General features: G+C 39.5%; 2 protein-coding genes across 3 annotated transcripts; both read left to right on the forward strand.

Moving 5' to 3' along the window:
- Window positions 1-2,230: 2,230 nt before the first annotated feature.
- LOC111564170 (odorant receptor 131-2-like) lies at window positions 2,231-3,211 on the forward strand. Its single transcript, XM_023263597.1, has one exon. It carries the CDS (start codon window positions 2,243-2,245, stop codon window positions 3,209-3,211), a length of 969 nt encoding a protein of 322 aa, XP_023119365.1. The 5' UTR covers window positions 2,231-2,242.
- A 1,779-nt stretch (window positions 3,212-4,990) lies between these two features.
- Window positions 4,991-19,108, forward strand: LOC111564169 (trafficking protein particle complex subunit 14-like). Of its 2 annotated transcripts, none has more exons than XM_023263595.3 (13): window positions 4,991-5,277; window positions 6,264-6,607; window positions 8,487-8,582; window positions 10,156-10,285; window positions 11,932-12,018; window positions 12,395-12,515; window positions 13,408-13,555; window positions 13,791-13,873; window positions 14,298-14,449; window positions 15,786-15,922; window positions 15,994-16,072; window positions 18,091-18,205; window positions 18,284-19,108. In XM_023263595.3, the coding sequence occupies exons 1-13, from the start codon at window positions 5,067-5,069 to the stop codon at window positions 18,438-18,440; spliced, it is 1,860 nt and encodes a 619-aa protein (XP_023119363.2). In that variant the 5' UTR covers window positions 4,991-5,066; the 3' UTR covers window positions 18,441-19,108. The 2 variants fall into 2 exon arrangements, with proteins under 2 accessions (XP_023119363.2, XP_023119364.2); XM_023263596.3 differs by having other exon boundaries at window positions 6,267-6,607.
- Window positions 19,109-19,116: the final 8 nt, after the last annotated feature.

Genomic DNA, 19,116 nt, shown 5'->3' on the forward strand with positions numbered 1-19,116 from the left:
ACAACATTTCCAGAACAACAATAACACGCCTCATCATTTGCAAAGTTTAGTAACAGTTCAACTTTTACTCATAACTTTGTTTATTATCTTTGTTGTTGTTTGAATTAGACGATAACGCAAAAATACTTCACAGTTTTCATATATTTTTATGGATGTGGATGTTAGGTGTCAAATCCAGACAAATTAAAAATTATGTAAAATCCTAATAGACAGTGTATATTATCATAATATACAAATCTCATATATGACTTTCTTTCAATTTTATTCTCTTTACTTTCGCCTTCACTCACTGTTAACATTGATTTTTGAAAGCTGTTTAACTTTTTCAGGGGGTCACAGTTTACTTTCTTTTTCATTCTGTGGTTATTGTTGTCTCCACTTTCTGTCTTCTTTCATTTTCATTTGTTTCCTTTTGTTTTGACTCGCTGCCGACTGTCAGTGTTTACTTTTGTTTTTATTCACTCTCTGCTTTTGTTTTTTTCTCATTGGTAACTTGTTTTCACAGTTTCCTTTCACCTTCTCTTGCTGTTAACTTTCTTTTTTTTTGGCCTTTTAGGCTTCGTTATAAAGGACAGTGGAGAGAGACAGGAAAGTGGGGAGAGGAATGGGGTGAGGACCTGCAGCAAAGGACCATGGGCTGGATTGTACCTTTACCACCAGCGGATACTTCTGCCAAGGGCTTGAGCTGCCTGCTGACGAGTGTTTCCTGGATTTTGAAGAGCAATGGCCTGTGCACCACTCTCAGACTCTAAAAGAGCAGTTTTAACGACCTTACTCATGGCCATGTAAACAACGCTTTTCGTGTGCTGCTTTACTTGGCTGTCAGTCACTGACCAGTTCATCCTCTGTGCCATCATCAACACCCTACGTTCCAACCTCCTACCTCATCAACTAGCCCACACTCTGGAATTCATGGTTCCATCGGCCTTTCATGGTTTCCCTCATTCTCTATCTCTCGTACATCTGAAAAAGACCAGAAAATGTCAATAGACTTTCCCATCTGACCCTGCTGTTCGTTACCAAGACTGGTCAAGTTGCAACCTGATCCTGGTTCCACTTCCTGCAAATTCTGACAACATTCCGAATCTTCTCCGACCTATTCTCTGGCCATTCCTGGCGTATTAGCACAGCTTTAACAGCTGCCAGCTGAGTCTTTCTGAAGCACCTAATTTCAGGCCATGGGCTGTTGGTCATTGCAAGCATGTCAGCTTTTCATGTGCTCCACCCATTCACACCTGCAGTATGTTAGACCCACTCTTTCATTTCATCCTTATGGGGGGGCTTTTTGGGAGTCTGCCATCTTGGTAGCCATCGCTGATCCCTGACGAAGCCTTCCCCTACATGGCAGCAACTCAACTCAGTCATCATCAATATAACACTCCTTTACATTTAATGATCAAGCATGATTCTAATGAATTGTGTTAAAAAAGACAATATACAGCACACTTTGCACACCAATTTTTGTGCTCCAACCACATCACCATTTTGTTAAAATAGCAAAAACTAGAACCTTGTCTTGTCATACATGCCACACATTTAGTTCCACTGATGTTTGAGGCCTAAAAAGTTAGTGAAATGTTGACCAAAGACTATATTTTGAGGAGGAATTATCAATTCATCCCTGTACACACACTTCCAGGAACTTTCTGGGGCTCCACAACCACCCTTGTTTTGAACTTTTGCACTTTTTGTCCAATTTCAAGGCATAGTGATCAAAAATTTGGCACCAGCTGTTGCCATTCAAATCTGGAAGAAGTAATGTTGTCTGTGTCTTTACAACCTTTTGTGACAATGGCAGTTATATTAATAACTCTAACAATACTGAACCCTTAAAAGGGCTTCCCAACTCAATTTGTTGGGAGAAAGCAACATATTTCCTGGATTTTGTCTGAATTGACCCACAACAGCAAATTAAAACAGCACCACATGTCACCAAGGACACAACAGCTCCTTTATTGTGATGTCAGCAATACAGCAGGAAATATCTGTTAATCGGCTGTTAACCCTATGGACAGGTGAAGAAGTCACGTGAGATGTTTGTGAGGATGAAGCTCATATACAGTGTCTGACGGTAGAAACCTTGCAGTCCAGCTCTGCTCACCTGGAAACCAGAACAACCTCCAACCTGCAGACTCAACAGATGCCTGTGATGACTCTGGATCTTCATGGTTTGAATACAAACTGCCAGGTTGTCTTTGTGTTTTATTTTCAGGGACAATGAGAGGTTCAGTTCACCTCTAAAATGTCACATGCGAATGATTCCATTCACGATGAAGCTCAGGATGACAGGTTCCTTGAGATTCTGATGGTTTCATCTCTGTCTACAATTCCATCCTGTGTGTTTCTCTACATTAATGGGATCATGTTGTTCACTCTGAGGAGTAAAGCTGTGTTTTGTGAGACTGCTCGGTACATTCTGCTGTATAACCTGTTGTTTGCTGAAACTGTGCAGCTGGTTCTGAGTCAGGTTCTGTTCCTGTTGGCTGCTGATAGAGTAATAATGACGTATCCTCTATGTGGATTTCTCACCCAGCTTGCTAATCTCACCACTACGATCTCTCCTCTCACTCTGGTGGTGATGTCTGTGGAGAGATATGTTGCTGTGTGTTACCCACTGAGACATGCTGATATCGTCACTGTCAGAAACACAGGTGTGTCAATAATTTTGATTTGGATGTTTTCTTTTTTAGATGTTCTTTTTCGAGTTCTTCTGCTGTTAGAGGTTCTTGTAGAAGAGCTGCAGAGTCTGCAGATGAAAAACTATTGTTCGAGCACAAGCATGTTCGTTGGACCAATATCTCATGCTTATAGCAAAGCATTCACTTGTTTTGTGTTCACATCAGCCGGTGTGGCAATCATTTCCTCCTATATTGGTGTTGCAGCAGCAGCCAGGTCGGCCTCTGCAGACAAAGCTTCAGCCCATAAGGCTCGAAACACACTGCTGCTGCATCTGGTGCAGTTGGGCCTCAGCCTCTCCTCCACAGTTTACTCTCCACTGCTCATTGCTCTGTCAACAGTAGTGGTCAGGGTTGTCTTTGTCCGCATCCAAACTCTTGTTTATATGTTTATTTTCATTGTGCCCAGATGTCTGAGTTCACTCATCTATGGCCTCAGAGATCAGAGCATCAGGCCTGTCCTCATGTTTTACCTCTGCTGCCGACTGAGACTCTCAGTTGTCAAAGTAAAGTCTGAGGTCTCATCCTCGGCTTAAATGTAAATGGACAAAGCTTTATGTGTGCCTGGCAATGTGGTATAAATGGTAAATAACATCCTAAAGCTACCAAATCCTTGATTTAGCTTGAAAGCTTCTGAATGAGCTTCACAGACATTACATTGTTTTGAGAATGTCGTTCTGTAGTTTTGTCATTCTGTCTTAAACTCTCTGTGACAGTAGAATCCTGTCACAACAAAGTATTATTGTTCTTACTAAGATTATATTATTTGTGATTGTTACATTACATTTGAATTTTTACTGTCAGCTGTTACACTGATCATGTTGAGTTCTGAGGATTTTCTGCTGCTTTTTTCCTCTGCTGCTCTCTGAAGGAAATTCACTCTACCTGGTTCTCTGTCCTACATAGCATCAGCCACCTCATCTGAAATATACCTTTAACCTCTCCAAACATCTCTGTCTCATCTTTCACTGGAGTTTTTATCTGCTGTGTTGCTGCCAGAGAAAGAAAAATATGTTTGAATTTATAAAATGTTTCAGCCACAAATGGGAAACAATTGTCTGATAACAAAAGTGATTGATGGTTGCCTTTTCTTGTTTGTCATTTTATTCATATTATAGTTGATGCAACCACAGTTTGGCAAAATTTTACAACAAGGGATGACTGAAAGCAAAATAACATCACAGCAAATGTATTGTGTTTGAAGAAAATCTGGGACTTTGATATGAGGTTGAAAAATGATACAGATAGGACAAAACCGCAAAAGAGAAATGAGGGAGGCAATGTAAAATAAAGTATTAAGAAAAGCACATCCAAAGGTCAGGTTTTTATTCAGGACTCTGAAGAATTCAAAACAGACTAATGTGCAGAAATCTGCATAATTTAGATGATGATCATTGTGTTCCATTGCCTACCAGAAAAGACAGCTTTACGAGGTCTGCAGTGCAGCTTGAGAAAATGAAAATAGAAATCATAATGACTACGACAGATATGTAGTCAAATTATGATTGAACAGAAGACATAGATTAGCCAGACAATAGAAATGAAACATGAAGTGTACACATGGTGTACAATACAGAAAATAGTCTGTGATAATAAGTTCTGAGTCAAAAGAGGTCAGTGATTCATGCAGAGGTACAGAAAGAAAACATGAAGGTTTAAAGTCCTGCAGAACATTTTCATACAGTCACTTCTTTTAATAAAAATGTATGCAGATATATCCCATGGACTTCAAAAGTCCCTCTATTGTATATTGACCCGGACAATTTTCAAGTTATTTAGGACAAATTTCATGTCATTCTGGACCAATTTTCCATAATTATGGATAATTTTAAAGTCATTTTGGACAATTTTCGAGTCATTTTGGACAGTTTTTTTCTGTTATTTTCAACAAGTTTTATGTCAGCTTGGATCGTTTTTTATCATTTTGGATCATTTTTGTGTTTTTGGGATAATTTTCAAGTAATTTCCTGTTATTCTGGACTAATTTTCTGTAATTGTGGATCATTTTCAAGTCATTCTGTATGGGTCAATATATAATTGCAGGATTTTTTGTATCATAGTTGACATTTTAGTGATATCTAGTCACTTTTTTATTAATAAATGATTGTTTCCATTTCAAATAATTATAAAATTTGTAAAGACGTGATCATAATGAACTTCAAATAGAACTGTATGCAAGATATATCCCATGGGCTTCAGCAGTCCCTCACTTCTGTACTGGCCCCCATGCTACTGATGGTGCAGAAGTGGCCTGCAGCTGCTCCTCTGAATCCACCACTGGGGGGCGCACCGCTTGGCTGTTCTGTGTGACGCAGACGGAAGTGTTTGTGTCATTGTCCCATCCTCTGGTCCTCCTCCTCTTCCTCAGCATCCTCCTCCTCCTCCGTCGCCATGGTGCAGATGATGGAGTCGCAGTGTGAGTATTTCATGTATTTCCCGGCGGTGCCCATCACGGATCTGTCTGACCCGGCGCGCTACCGGACGCTGCCCCGCCGGAGCCACCTCTACCTGGGGGAGACCGTCCGCTTCCTGCTGGTGCTGCGCTGCAGGGACGCCGGGGCGACGCCGACCGAACCCGGCCCCGGCCCCGGCCCCGGCCCCGGTAAGGAGGCAGGGAGGATGCTGCCAGAGTTGGTGTTTTTGGTGTCAAACAGAAGCAGCTGATAGTGTCCAGACTGATGTTTTTATCCATTCATTTTCGCACAGAGCCTCCCTGTGAGTCTCATCAGTGCAAGGCGTTCATGTTTTACCTGCAGAATTCATCATGTAGCCAGACTGTGGATAATTAATGTGCTTTTATAGTAACCCACCAAAGAAGGAGAAAATGCATGAGCACAGTAGCTGCAGAGAGTAACCAGGAAGTGCTTCTATTATGTTTTAAAAGCAACAACACATTCATTGTATTTAACATTAGAGCTTCATCAATGAGTGGATTAACCAATGAGTCAACAGAGAGAAAAATAATCTGCTAGTTGGACCCAGTCAGTGCCAAAACTTACCAATTCCAGTTAACACGGCACAAAAGCAGCATTAAAATTTCTGTGAAAACTGGACAAAAGTAGAGCGAAAATATGTGTGAGTTTTTTCCCAAAATTGAACTATAACACCAGATAATATGGAACCAAAGCAGGACCAAATTAACAGATAATATGGAACCAAAACAGAACCAAAACAGAGATGATATGGAATCAAAACAGGACCAAAATAATAGATGATATAGAACCAAAACAGGATTGAAATAACAGATAATATTGAACCAAAACAGGACCAAAATAACAGATTATATGGAACCAAAACACCAGATAATATGGAACCAAAACACGACCAAAATAGCAGAATATATGGAACCAAAACAGGACCAAACCAGAGATGATATGGAAGCAAAACACGACCAAAATACCAGATAGTACTGAACCAAAACAACAGATAATATGGAACCTAAATAGGACAAAATACCAGATAAAACTGAGCTAAACTGTGGCTAAAAGCAGCAAAATCACTCTCTGTCAAGGCGAGGCTGTTCCTCCTTGTGTTACCTTTGGAGATCCTCATCATCAGAATGAACCTAAACATGAACCTTTCCTCCAGCAGGCGGCCCTGATGCTGGTGCAGCAGGTTTTGGGTCAGAGTCGGCCAGCAGCCGGGCGTGGAGGGAGCTGGCCGGCTCCCTGTGTGCTGTGGCCAGCGTCAGTCCAGGCGAGAGCAGCCGCCACCGGGGCAACCACCACCAACATCACCCGGACTACCAGAGCAGCGGGGACGAGGCCAACGAGGACGGCGAGGACGACTACATCGCAGCCGCCGAGGCAGCCATCGCGGCGCTGGGCAGCAGGGTGGACTCCCGGTGTCGGAACTTCAGGGACTGCAAACCGCTGCTCATCCACAATTCGTCTGGAACGGCCTCCAGGGAGTTCCGCAGGGCACCTGTCCAGGTATCGTGGTGTTGATGTCGGTCGACTGGTCCAACACTGACATGGATCATCATATACTTGACATCATTCAGACATTCAGGCTCTCCAGCAGATAGATCCTCATGGCTTTGGTGACCTTTAGTCTTTGTTGTTTGACATTCTAAACTCCAAAACCTTCTGGTGGGATTAAGAGGCATTATGTCTTTTAAAACGGGGATGTCCAACATGCGGCCCGTGGGCCAAAACCGGTCCTCCAGAGGGTCCAATCCGGCCCTGAAAGTGTAAAAATTCCAGAGAAGACATTAACTGCAGATTGAAAATTAGTAAAACTATAAATTTAAAATCATTTCTAGACCATGAAAAGTTTAGCTCATAAAGTAAAATACTAGATTGTTCATTATTCTTTTGTCATTTTGTGTTTCATTTTTGTAATATTTTGTTTTGTTTGTTTTGTTTTTTGTCTTTTTTGTCTTATTTTTGTCATTTTATATTTGTGCTTTATTTGTTGTTTTGTGTATCATTTTTGTCGTTTGTTTAATTTTTTGTCTAGTTTTTGCCGTTTTGCCAGTTTTTTGTCACTTTGTAACTTTTTTGTATCTTTTTTGTTTTGTTTCATGTCATTTGTCTCATTTTTTGTCATTTTGTGTCTCAATTTTGGAACATTTTGTCTTTTTTTATTTTTTGTCATTTGTCTCATGTTTTGTCGTTTTGTTTCTTGTTTTTGTCATATTGTTTCCTTTTTGCCTCACTTGTGTTTTTTTGTCATTTTGTGTTTTGCTTTATTTGTTACTTTGTATATCCTTTTTGTCATCTGTGTAATTTTTTTTGTCTTGTTTTTGCCGTTTTGTCAATTTTTTTGTCACTTATTAACTTTTTTCGTGTCGTTTGTCTCATTTTTTGTCATTTTGTGTCTCATATTTGTAATATTTTGTCTTGTTTTTGTTGTTTTTTGTCTGACTTGTTGTTTTGATCATTAAGTAAAATACTATATCGTCCAGTTCCAGATGACTAAACGTTGTGTTCCTTTGTAGATATACCTTGGTCTGGAAGTAGTATTGTGGAAATGAATTGAGGCATAAGATTTCCTAAATTGAACTTATTTTTCTTCATAAATTTCAGGTTGTTCATGATGTTTTGTAAAAAGATAATCCCTTAAATGTGAGCATTTTCAGAATGTTCTTTTTTGCACTAAAACAAAGGGAAATGTGGAGTAGTGGTTATTTATAGGTTATTAGGCTGCGATTTTACAGGTGCGGATCACTTCAGATCAAACTGGGCTGAATGCGGAACCTGAATTAAAATTACTTTGACACCCCTGTTTTAAAACAGTCACCAGAATTGCATTATTTATCACAACCAGAAACTGTAAAAACAGAAAAAAAAGGTTAGACTCTCTGTCACATACCAGAAAAATCCCCAAACCTGTGCTTAAAACTGTGATATCTAATCAAGATCACTTTATTCTGCATGTCTCGTTTTAAAATTCGCCAAAAGTAATCATTTGCTTTCACCAGAATGTGTAAAAATCTACAAATTCTGCAATCTCTGACAGACTTTTCGGCTGAACTGCAGGCAGTGTTTACACAGAGCATAGAGAAGACTTGCACTAATGTGGTTTTGGTGGTTACACATTTTCCGTTTTTGTAAAATAAATAATCCTAAAATGGAACCTTTTTCTCGGTCAGTTACATTCTAGCTAAACAGAAGATGTTTCTGAGTTCTCTCTGCTTCTAGTCATGGTTTTTCTGTTTCCATTGAGGTGCAGGACTTTATGTTGCAGTGAAAAATGAACCAACGGTGAGTTAAAATGTGACAGGAGCAAAGATACACTGAGAAACAGCTTGGACCTCAGATGGTTAAATGGCTGCAGGAGGTTCCTTGATTATTTTCTCTGTTTCAGTCTCCTCTGGACGAGCCGGTGGTTCTGACGGATGAAGTGATCTTTCCTCTCACCGTCTCTCTGGACAAACTTCCTGTCAGCACCCTGAAAGTCAAGGTCAGGAGGAACACCAGTCGGTTTCATTTCTGAGTGTGATTTTATGGCATTTTAAACCTGTAAAGGTTTTTCCAGACTCCAGCTACAACACAAAATACATGTACAGACCGTATTCAACATTAGAGAGCCGAGTGATTGATTAGTTCACCGAGAGGGAATAAATCTGCAACATTCCTGTTGTTTCCAGATCAAAATGCTAGATATTTGATGGATTTTCCTTCTTTGTAATGACAGAAATTTCTAGATCTTTCAGATTTGTCTTGCTGAAATGTTCACAGTTTTAGGCCAACAAATCTATTAATGATAGAGGATTAATGAAAACAAAATAAATTCTCCAATGCACACCCAGAATTCTTAGAAATAAATGAGAGCAACAACTTGCAGTCATAGTTGATATTTTCTGTCAGTTTTAATTCTTTGTGCAAAAAACGTTCAGCAGGTTACCAAACATGGACTAAAACTCACATCAATACTGAAACAAACCAGGGTTCAAACTTCAGTGAACATTAGATCAAAGCAGGGATAAAATATACATTTTGTCCCAAACTGGAGTTAAAATTTTCATACATACTTAACAACACCATGCCTAAAATTCCTGTTAACATTGGACTAAACTGGGATTAAAGCTCCAAAGAATATTGGGCTAAAACTGAGGTAAATATTAAGGGTTGACAAAGGTCGAAACATCTGAGAATTTCGTCCTGAAACAGCTGTAAGATGTGCTCATTATTTGATCAATTCTTTCGAGCAGAAATTTAAAAAATTTGGTGTTTCAAACTGTTGGAATTTTTCCCCGTTCAGCTTTTTATTAAAAAGAAAAAACAAAAATGAATGAAAATAAAATAAAATCTCTAATCCACGCCCTGAAGAACACATAAAAACCCTTAAAACATAAATGTGAGAACAACAACCTGCAGCCAGAGTTGAAAAGCTGTTTTATTCACATCTAGAAGTGGTAAAATTCTGCAGTACTGGAAGCAAAACGGGCTGCACAGTGGTGTAGTGGTTAGCACTTTCACCTTGCAGCTAGAAGATCCCTGGTTCGTGTCCCGGCTTTCCCGGGATCTTTCTGCATGGAGTTTGCATGTTCTCCCTGTGCATGCGTGGGTTTTCTCCGGGTACTCCGGCTTCCTCCCACAGTCCAAAAATATGCTGAGGTTAATTGATCATTCTAAATTGCCCGTAGGTGTGAATGTGTGAGTGATTGTTTGTCTATATATGTAGCCCTGTGACAGACTGGTGACCTGTCTAGGGTGTCCCCTGCCTTCACCTGAGTCAGCTGGGATAGACTCCAGCCCCCCCCCCCCCCCCCCCCCCCCCCCCCGCGATCCTAATGAGGATTAAGCGGTGTATAGATAATGGATGGATGGATGGAAGCAAAACAACACAATAATAATCTCAGTTTGCAGATTGTCGACGGCTACAACGAACCAAACTCCACAGAAAACTGGACCAAGACGGATTATTATCGGAATGTTAGTGTGAAAGGTGTCAGCAAACTCAGGTGTGATCCAGAAAACTGGCTTCAGATTCTGTTTTTAGGACTCTTTGTCATTCTTTTGTGGCTTTCCAGGTGATGGTCACGGTGTGGAAGCGGGAGGCAGAGAAGGTGGAAGTGCAGGAACTCGGCTACCTGAGCGTCCTGCAGCAACGAGAGCCGACACACACCTTCAGACATGACCTGAACACCTTCAAGGCTCAGGGTAAACACGTTTCTACTTCTATACCTGTTTGGATCTTTATTTTGTGAACCACCGTCACTTTCCTGCTCGGAAAACAAGCAGAAGTCGTCAGGCTGCTTGCAGTACCAGTTCCAATCACATGGGGCAGTGTTTCATCAGAATTACGCCCTGGTTGGTTCATCAGAATAAATCATCACATGCTCTGAACTCACTGTATTTCAGAAAAGGGAAGTTTGTTTAACTGAGGATGTAAAAATACAGAAAAAAGGATAAAAGTGGTAATTATTCAGGTCTTAAAATAAGTAGCATTTATTTGCATAATACATGTTTACAAGTGACAGCATATCACTTAAATGCAAAATGAATCTAAACCATATCACCTCTCAATAACTGCTAAATTGAACAGCTGAATATTTCCATACAGAAATACTTTAAAAGAGCAATATTGAAAATTCAGGCCTCAAAGCAGAAACTTAAAGCAACAAAAGTGAATCCACCTGTGATCATTGAAACTAAACTGAGTCTAGCTGTGATTTACAGTCAGTGTAGCTGCATGAACATGCTTCTAAAACGAGCTGTGAATCACCAGAACTTTCTCAGTTTTGGATCTGTTTTATCTATCTGCATGTCTGCATCGTGGCTCCACAAACATTATCATGAAAAACTTGTGGAAAAATCTTTTTTGTGTTTCTAAAGGTGTGGCTGCATTAGACAGACACAAACAAATACAAACGCTATTTTTTTTGTTTATTGTTTACAAGAAAAACTAATGATGACCCTCTGTTTTCCTCTGTCTTCCGTTAACCAGAGACACAGTGGAGACTCAGATGGCTTAAGTTGCGAGTAAGGTTCAGGAGAAGTGACACCGACAGAGCAGCAGTACATGCAAGCAACACCAGCATCAGTTCTGAGGATTCTCTCTGATGTTTGGATCGATATTGTAGTTGGGAGAAGGTCAGATTTAGATTACAGACCAACATGGAGACAACTAGCCTCCTTAGTCATGTCAGAATAGATCATATCTCCTGCAGCGTCTGCCCGTCTAAGGGCCATTGTGACCTTAGAAAGGGGAAAGAGTCATTTTTCCTTCACACTGGGCTCATGGATTATGTTCATTTTATTGTTTCTTACCTTAGAATGGCGTTACTTTTTAACTAACAACTAGGAAAAGACCATCTTTTCCTAGTTGTCGGTTAAAAAGTAACGCTGTTCTATGTTGGGCTCAGATGGAGTCCTGAATGTTGGGCGTGAACCTGACCAGGACTACCACAGTGAATGCATAGTCCTGACAGTGAAGCACGGAGGTGGATGTGTGATGATATGGAGCTACGTGAGTGCAAAAGGTGCTGGGGAGATAATATTTATAGATGAATGTCTGTGGATAAACTAAAATACTGACTAAGAAGATGAGATCCCCAGTCTGCAGGAGCGGTATGAAGGCAAACTCTCCAGAAATAAACCGTTTGTTTGACTTAATAAGATGATAAAAGCTTTATTTTAGTCATAGTTTGAACATTCCTGGAAATGTAAACTGATGGCACCGTGTGAAGTTGTGTTTGGTTTTCAGTCCAATCAAACAATCATATATCTACTAACAGCATCAATCAGTGACCTTAATAATTGCAGCTACAGACGACTGGACTAACTTTCTTCTATTATTTCGGCAGTGAGCACCACCCTGACCGTCCTGCCGTCTCCAACCGTCCGCTGTAAGCAGATGACTGTTTCTGGGAGACAACTTGCAGTCCTAAAAGGTACACAATCACTTTTAATCAATCGCTGTTATTAACTGGATTCCCACTGGAGCAGAAAAAGTTCATGATTGATTTCTCCAAATAATGTAAACACTAAATTTCAACTTCCACTTCCACACTTATTACACTGCCTGCAGCGGCTACGGGTCAAATATTGATAATTAGAATCAATATTATTAGAGTTATAGTAGCTTTGCAGATCATGAGCGGGAAATTAATTCCAACATTTAGGAGTTAAACGGCCTTTGTGACGTCGTTCAGAGCTTTATAAGTGATTACTACACGAAACTCAAAGCTGTTTGTTTCTGTCTCAAATGTCTAAATCATCTAGGACAACATTTTTTCTAACTAAAATTTTGTTTCCTTCTCCTCTCAGTGCTGAATGAGTCGTCTCAGGAGGAGGTGAGTATTCGAGATGTTCGGATTTTACCAAACCTCAACGCCTCCTACCTTCCCATGATGCCCGACGGCTCCGTGCTGCTGGTGGACAACGTGTGGTACGTATTAACATGATTTACTGAATTAACTTCATATTAGTTTTTGTTACATTACACTCTCCTAAGTTACAGTTTGTATTTGTTACATTCTGATGCATTATGTTCTGTAGCATAACTTAAGTTGCACTCCAATGCGTTATGTGACATTGCCATACATTACATGTTATTTCTTTGTAGTCTATTATGTTAAAATTTAAGTTGTGATATTCTGTTGTGTTGTGTTCTAGTTTTGGGCTGAGTTCAGGTTAGTTTTAGATCAGTTCTACACAAGGTTTGGACTAGTTTTAGACTAGTTTTGGGCTGATTTTGGACTAGTTTGGGGCTAGTGTTGGACTGGTTTTAGACTGGTTTCAGACTAGTTTTGTGCTGGTTTTAGGCTAGTTTTGGAATGGTTTTAGATTAGGTTCTGACTAATTTTGGACAAATTTTGAGCAGATTTCAGACTCCTTTCAGACTGATCTTAGACTAGTTTTAGGCTAGTTTTGGACTAATTTTAGACTCGTTTTGTGCTGGTTTAAGACTGGTTTTAGAGTAGTTCCAAATTGATTTTGGATTAGTTTTTGGACTAGTTTTAGACTAGTTTTAGACTAGCTTTGGACCGGTTTTAGACAAGTTTTTGGATTAGTTTTTGCTGCGTTTGGACTGGCATTAGGCTAGTTTTGAACTGATTTTAGACCAGTCTTGTTGTGTTACAGTCTAATAATTAATGTTCAGTTGCAGTCTGTTAGTTTGCCTTTTGCTGGAACACATTTTAATATATTTTGGGATTTTATATGACATATTATATTTAGCACTTTATATTCTTTGACTTCCTGCCACATTACAGTTTATTTAGCATCTGTTAGTTTTTCTTTCCTGATGTGAGTCTGATGGAACCCATTCTGCCCTGTAGCCACCAGTCCGGTGAGGTCGGCATGGCGTCTTTCTGCCGGGTGGACAGCTTGGCTTGTCGCCTTCCCAGCATGCTCAGCTCTTTGGAGGAGCACGACTTCTTGTTCCAGCTGCACCTCAACGACATGCCGCAGGACGACTCCAACGAGGTTCGTGTGGTTGTTGGGATGTTTGATATCATTCCTCTAAGCCAATAATAGAATAGAATATTCTTTATTGTCATTATACAATGTATAACGAGATTGCAATGAGACACTTTGAAAGGATATTATCGCTCAACATGAGGCTCCTGATGTGACTGCAGCTCCTCAGGTTCTATTGTAAGAATGTTTTCTTGATCCGTCCCTCTATGGTGAATGTCGGTGTGTACTGTTGTGTTTTCAGGGGCTGGAGGTTCCTCTGGTCGCTGTGCTGCAGTGGTCGACTCCCAAGATGCCTTTCACCAACTGTATCTACACCCACTACAGGTCAAACATCATTCAAAGTCCTCAGATACTGCATCACAAGTTAAAGAACAGACATAGTTTTGGGCTGCTTTTAGGCTGGGTTTATTCTACTTTCAGGCTAGTTTTGGACTAGTTTAAGACTGATTTCAGACTAGTTTTGGACTAGCTTTAGGCTAGTTTTGGAAAGGTTTTAGATTAGGTTTGGACTTATTTTGGACTTGTTTTGAGCAGATTTTATGCTTATTTCAGACTGATCTTAGGCTAGTTTTAGGCTAATTTTGACTAATTTTAGACTCGTTTTGAGCAGGTTTAAGACTAATTTTAGGGTAGTTTTGAATTGGTTTTGGATTAGTTTGGACTAGTTTTGGGCTCCTTTTAGGCGGGGTATAGTCTGCTTTCTTTCTTCACTTTTTGCGATGATCCTCTGTCTTCCGTTAACCTCCAGGTTGCCCAGCATCCGTCTGGACCGGCCGCGGTTCATCATGACGGCGAGCTGTCCAAGCACCGTTAGGGTGAAGGAGCACTTCAAGGTCAAATACGTCCTGCTCAACAACTTGCAGGACTTCCTGGCTGTCCGGCTCGTCTGGACTCCAGACGGTTAATATGGATTTAAAATTTAAAACATAGTAAAGCATTTTATCCAGTCGGATCTTGTTCAACAGGAAATCCACCTGGAATCTTCTTCTCTGGGACTCAGATGTTCAGACAGATTCCACTCTTTTTGTGGAGTAAATATGAAACTACAGACAGCAAGTACTTAGCTTAACTAGGTTTAAGCTAAGCTTGAGCCTAAGCTAGTTTAGTTTTAGAGTAGTGTTGGACTACTTTGCACTGAGTTTTAAACTTATTTGATCTCAATTTCTGACTGATTTTTGTTCTGGATTTAGGACTGGATTTTAAAGGATTAGTTGTGGGTTGGTTTGGTCTTGATGTTGGACTGGTTTGGACTTGGTTTTAGACCAGTTAAGTCTTGAATAAGGACTGGTTTTGGATTTGGTTTTGGACTTGGTTTTAGAATTTGTTTTGGACAGGTTTGATCTGATTTTGGACTGGTTTGGGGATTTGATTTTAGGCTTCATTTTGGATAGGTTTGGTCTTGATTTTTAACTTGTTTTTGAATACTTTTTGACAATTTTAGACTTGATGTTAAACTGGTTTGGTCTTGAATTTAAACTACTTTTGGACTTGGTTTGGGATTAACTTTAGACTTAGGTTGGTACTGTTTTGCACTTGATTTTAAACAGGTTTGGTCTTGAATTTGAGCTCATTTTGGGCTTAGTTTTAGACTAGATTTGTCTCTTTTTGGGAATAATTATTAACCCTCATTTAGACTGGTTTGGACTTGGTTTTAGACCAGTTAAGTCTTGAATAAGGACTAGTTTTTGACTTGGTTTTGGACTTGATTGTAAAAAAATTTTTGGCCAGGTTTGGAATTTTTTTGCCATGGGTTTTGGATTTGGTTTGAACTTTGTTTTAGAGCGGTTTAGGTCTTGAAGTTGGAATGATTTGGACTTGCTTTTGGACTGGTTTGGGAATTTGGCTTTAGAATTCACTTTTTAACAGATTTTTGAATACTTCTTGACTAATTTAGACTTGATGTTAAACTGGTTTGGTCTTGAATTTAAGCTACTTTTGGACTTGGTTTTGATCAGTCTTAGACTTGGGTTGGTACTGTTTTGCACTTGATTTTAAACTGGTTTGGTCTTGAATTTGAGCTTGTTTTGAGTTTAGTTTTAGACTAAATTGGTCTTGCTTTGAGACTTAATGTTTGACTCTCATTTAGACTGGTTTGAACTTGGTTTTTAACTGGGTTTTACTAGGTTTTGGCTAGTCTGGACTTAGTTTTAGCTTTGTTTTTGGATGGTTTTAGAATTTGTTCTGGATTGGTTTTGCTTTGTTTTTGCTGTTTTCTAACTGTATTTGCGTGTTTCAGGTCGCGGTCAGGGTGAGGATGCAGCTCTGGCCGCCGTCGTCTGTCACACTCCTCTCAGTAACCTCGGTCACTGTCGCAAAGGAAGCACTCTGTCGTTCAGCGTTGCCTTCCAGATCCTCAAACCAGGACTCTACGAGGTACGTCGAACAGCAACAGTCCTGCAGTTTCTTTGTTCACATTCGCTGAGAAATCTTCCTTCTTTCTGCAGCTGAGTCAACACATGAAGCTGAAGCTCCAGTTCACAGCGTCAGTCTCAAACCCTCCGCCTGACGCTCGGCCGCTGTCACGTAAGAACTTTCCCTTATTCACCCTGAAGAGAATGTTTTTATGTGAGGAGAGTGTCAGGTTTCCATCAGAGGTTGCTGATGTCAGATTAAGATTCTATTCTGAGTCACTTAAACATCGTTTTGAAGCACAAATCCTCTTGACTGAAACAGCGTAAAGCAACAACAATCTCCTTTTCTGTCTTTTTTAGTAATAATATCATAAATAAATGCAGCTTTACAAGCATGTATGCATTCAGCACAGATTATTTTTATATTTAACTGACAAATAGAGTTTGTTTGAGAGACGTGAAAGCTTCAGCTTATTAAAACGCAGAAAAATGACACCACAGGAGTAATTGTAATATTTTCAGCTTTCTGATGGTCCTTCGACTACTCAGCTGTGATGCGTTGATCCATCAGGAAAATGAACCAAATATAAGCGTAAAATTATGGTGCTTTACCAAATCCCTTTTCTTTACATGTCTAATAAAATAGGCTAAAATCATTTGTTTGCACTAAATTCTGTAGATTCTGCAAAAGACAAAAAAATCTGCGCTCCTCAGTATGAGTATCTAGAACTAACACCAACACTCATATGACAAAAAAATCTGAAAGTTTTCAGATGAACTGCAGGCAGTGTTTCCACAGAGCAGAAACTGAAAGGAAAATAAAATAAACAGAATCAGTAAAATAAATGCAGCATGGCTCAAAAACAGTGAACAGAGGAGCAAGTTGTTGGAAATACATTCAGCATGGTGAAACATCTTTCTAGAGCTCACATGCAAAGTGGTGTAAAAAACGTCTCTGGAAGTTCTAAATCTGTAAATAGTTAAAAACTTTTAGCATGTAGTGTCTTCATTTTACCAGTGTTGGTAACAACTGTGGGCATTTGGAAAAATATTGTTCATTTAGATGCCAGGGATTGTAAAATGCATAATGACAATTAAATTTTTTTCTATTTTGTTATAATTCACAGCAATATAACTGTGTCATAATGAGCACAGGACATTTCTGAGTTCTTTAAGTCATAGTTTTCCGTAGGGGTGCGAGACAACATGTCACAGTGAAAAATGAAGGTTCAGAGGATTAAAGAGCCACAAACTTTTATCCTTTGAGTGAAAGAAACAGATCAAAATCTCAACATTAACTTTTAAAAAAAAAAAAATTCTTTATCAGTCTCAACAATTTTTAGTGATGGATATAATTCACATGTGCACAATATTATCATTTTTCTTTATTCAGAAATCAATTTTCCATCAAAATAATAAAATAAAATAAAATAAAATAAACGGAAACATTTGCATCTTTAGGAACATTGGGGAGTGACCATTACATTGTCTTTAAATTTTCATACTCAAAATTAAATTCAGCTTTTTAATTTTTATATCCCATTTTCCCCAACAAGCTACAAACCAGTCTTGTTTTTGTTTTACAAATGCTGTCATCTCTTCCATTTTATACATATTCAGTGTTATATCCCACCATGCTGACATGAATATCCTGCAATAGCCATTTCTTAGTTCTAGATTTCATACTTGCAACCAACAAAACACTCAAGAGATATTCATCCTTTTTTCTCCATTCCTGTGGTAAACATCCAAAATAAACAGTTTTTATTGCAAAATGAATTACACATTTAAAACTATAAATGGTTAAAAGGACAACATCACACACGGGTATTAAGAGAGAAGCTGAAGAGAAAATTAAAGATAGAAATAGATTAAGATCAAGAGGTTAGAAAGAGGGACAAAAAGCAGTGAACATTTTACAATGGATAAAAAGGCAGAGAGTGATAAAAGAGAAATAAAAGTGAACTTTACTTGAAGGCAAGTCTAAAAATGTCTTATCTCAACACAAACTTTAAACATTATGAACTTCTCATGTCCATAAACTAGTGTATGCTTGTTCCAGGTTGGTCCACATTTGAACATTTTCACATCTGTTCTCATTTTTTCATGTGAATATATGTCACTAAAACACCACAAAGCCTCTACTGCTGAATGTAAAAGCTGTCGTCTCATCGTCTCATCATCACGCAGGTAAAAACAGCCCGTCCAGCCCGGCGGTTCGAGACCTACTGGACCGACACCAGGCCAGTCTGGGTCGATCTCAGTCCTTCTCCCACCAGCAGCCGTCTCGATCGCACATCATGAGGTAAAGCTCTCATTCCAGACCGAGCGGATATCACATTGGGTTAGGTAGTTATCTGATGATGTCGGTGTGTGTTTCCAGGACGGGCAGCGCCATGGAGCGCCGGGCCATCACGCCGCCCGTCGGCTCGCCGGTTGGCCGGCCGCTCTACCTGCCACCGCAGGACAAGACGCTGCTGTCGCTGGACAAGATCGCCAAGAGGGAGTGCAAAGTCCTGGTGGTGGATCCCGCCAGCTAGAGGGCGAAGAGGCTTTTATTTGGAAGGAGACTTAACCTCGAAGCAAGCTGCAGGAAACACCGACGGGTCTGATGGAACTGTGATTCATGAGGAGAGGAGCCGCCATGATCAAACTTCACACGAAATATTTAATGTATTATCACATCCAGAGACACAGCTTTTATGGATCATGTTTTCCTGCTCATTTGAACAAAATGTACAAAAAAAATCAGGAAATTTCCAAGAACTTCCTGCACGATTACTAATTATTAGAGAAACGGTGAAAGCAGAGCTACGGTTTTGCAAATAATTTTTAATCTAAAAAATACATATTTGTTTTCCACTGCAGGTCAGAAAGCAGAAAAATCAGTAAAACATTTACAGAAGCACATCTGCAACCATCTGTAAAAGACTTCCCTTTATAATTATCACCACATTTCACAGGATTTTATTTACAGCTTCTAGTGGAAATGAGCTGGAAAATACAGGAACCGTAAAAAAAATAAAGTGTTATTTCATTGTATTATTTAACATTGAGAGAAACTTTTGTCTCATTCCTCAGTGTTATTCTCTCAGTAGTTTTATTTTGGACAGTTGTGCCTTCAAATTTTGAGTGAATGCAACACAACAAACTAAATAAACTGCATGCAAGAAAGAATGATTTTATTATTAAAAAGAATTCACGTGTCCTGCTTTG

Source organism: Amphiprion ocellaris, chromosome 14 (assembly GCF_022539595.1).
Source record: "Amphiprion ocellaris isolate individual 3 ecotype Okinawa chromosome 14, ASM2253959v1, whole genome shotgun sequence".
NCBI classification, from domain to species: Eukaryota; Metazoa; Chordata; class Actinopteri; family Pomacentridae; genus Amphiprion; species Amphiprion ocellaris.

Excerpts from the sequence above, each read along its gene's own strand:
- LOC111564170 (XM_023263597.1), top strand. The coding sequence starts at position 2,243 with ATGTCACATGCGAATGATTCCATTCACGATGAAGCTCAGGATGACAGG.
- LOC111564169 (XM_023263595.3), top strand. The coding sequence starts at position 5,067 with ATGGTGCAGATGATGGAGTCGCAGTGTGAGTATTTCATGTATTTCCCG. Across the intron at positions 12,516-13,407 it reads CTGCTGGTGGACAACGTGTG|CCACCAGTCCGGTGAGGTCG; the intron begins GTACGTATTAAC and ends TCTGCCCTGTAG. Across the intron at positions 15,923-15,993 it reads TCAAACCAGGACTCTACGAG|CTGAGTCAACACATGAAGCT; the intron begins GTACGTCGAACA and ends TTCTTTCTGCAG.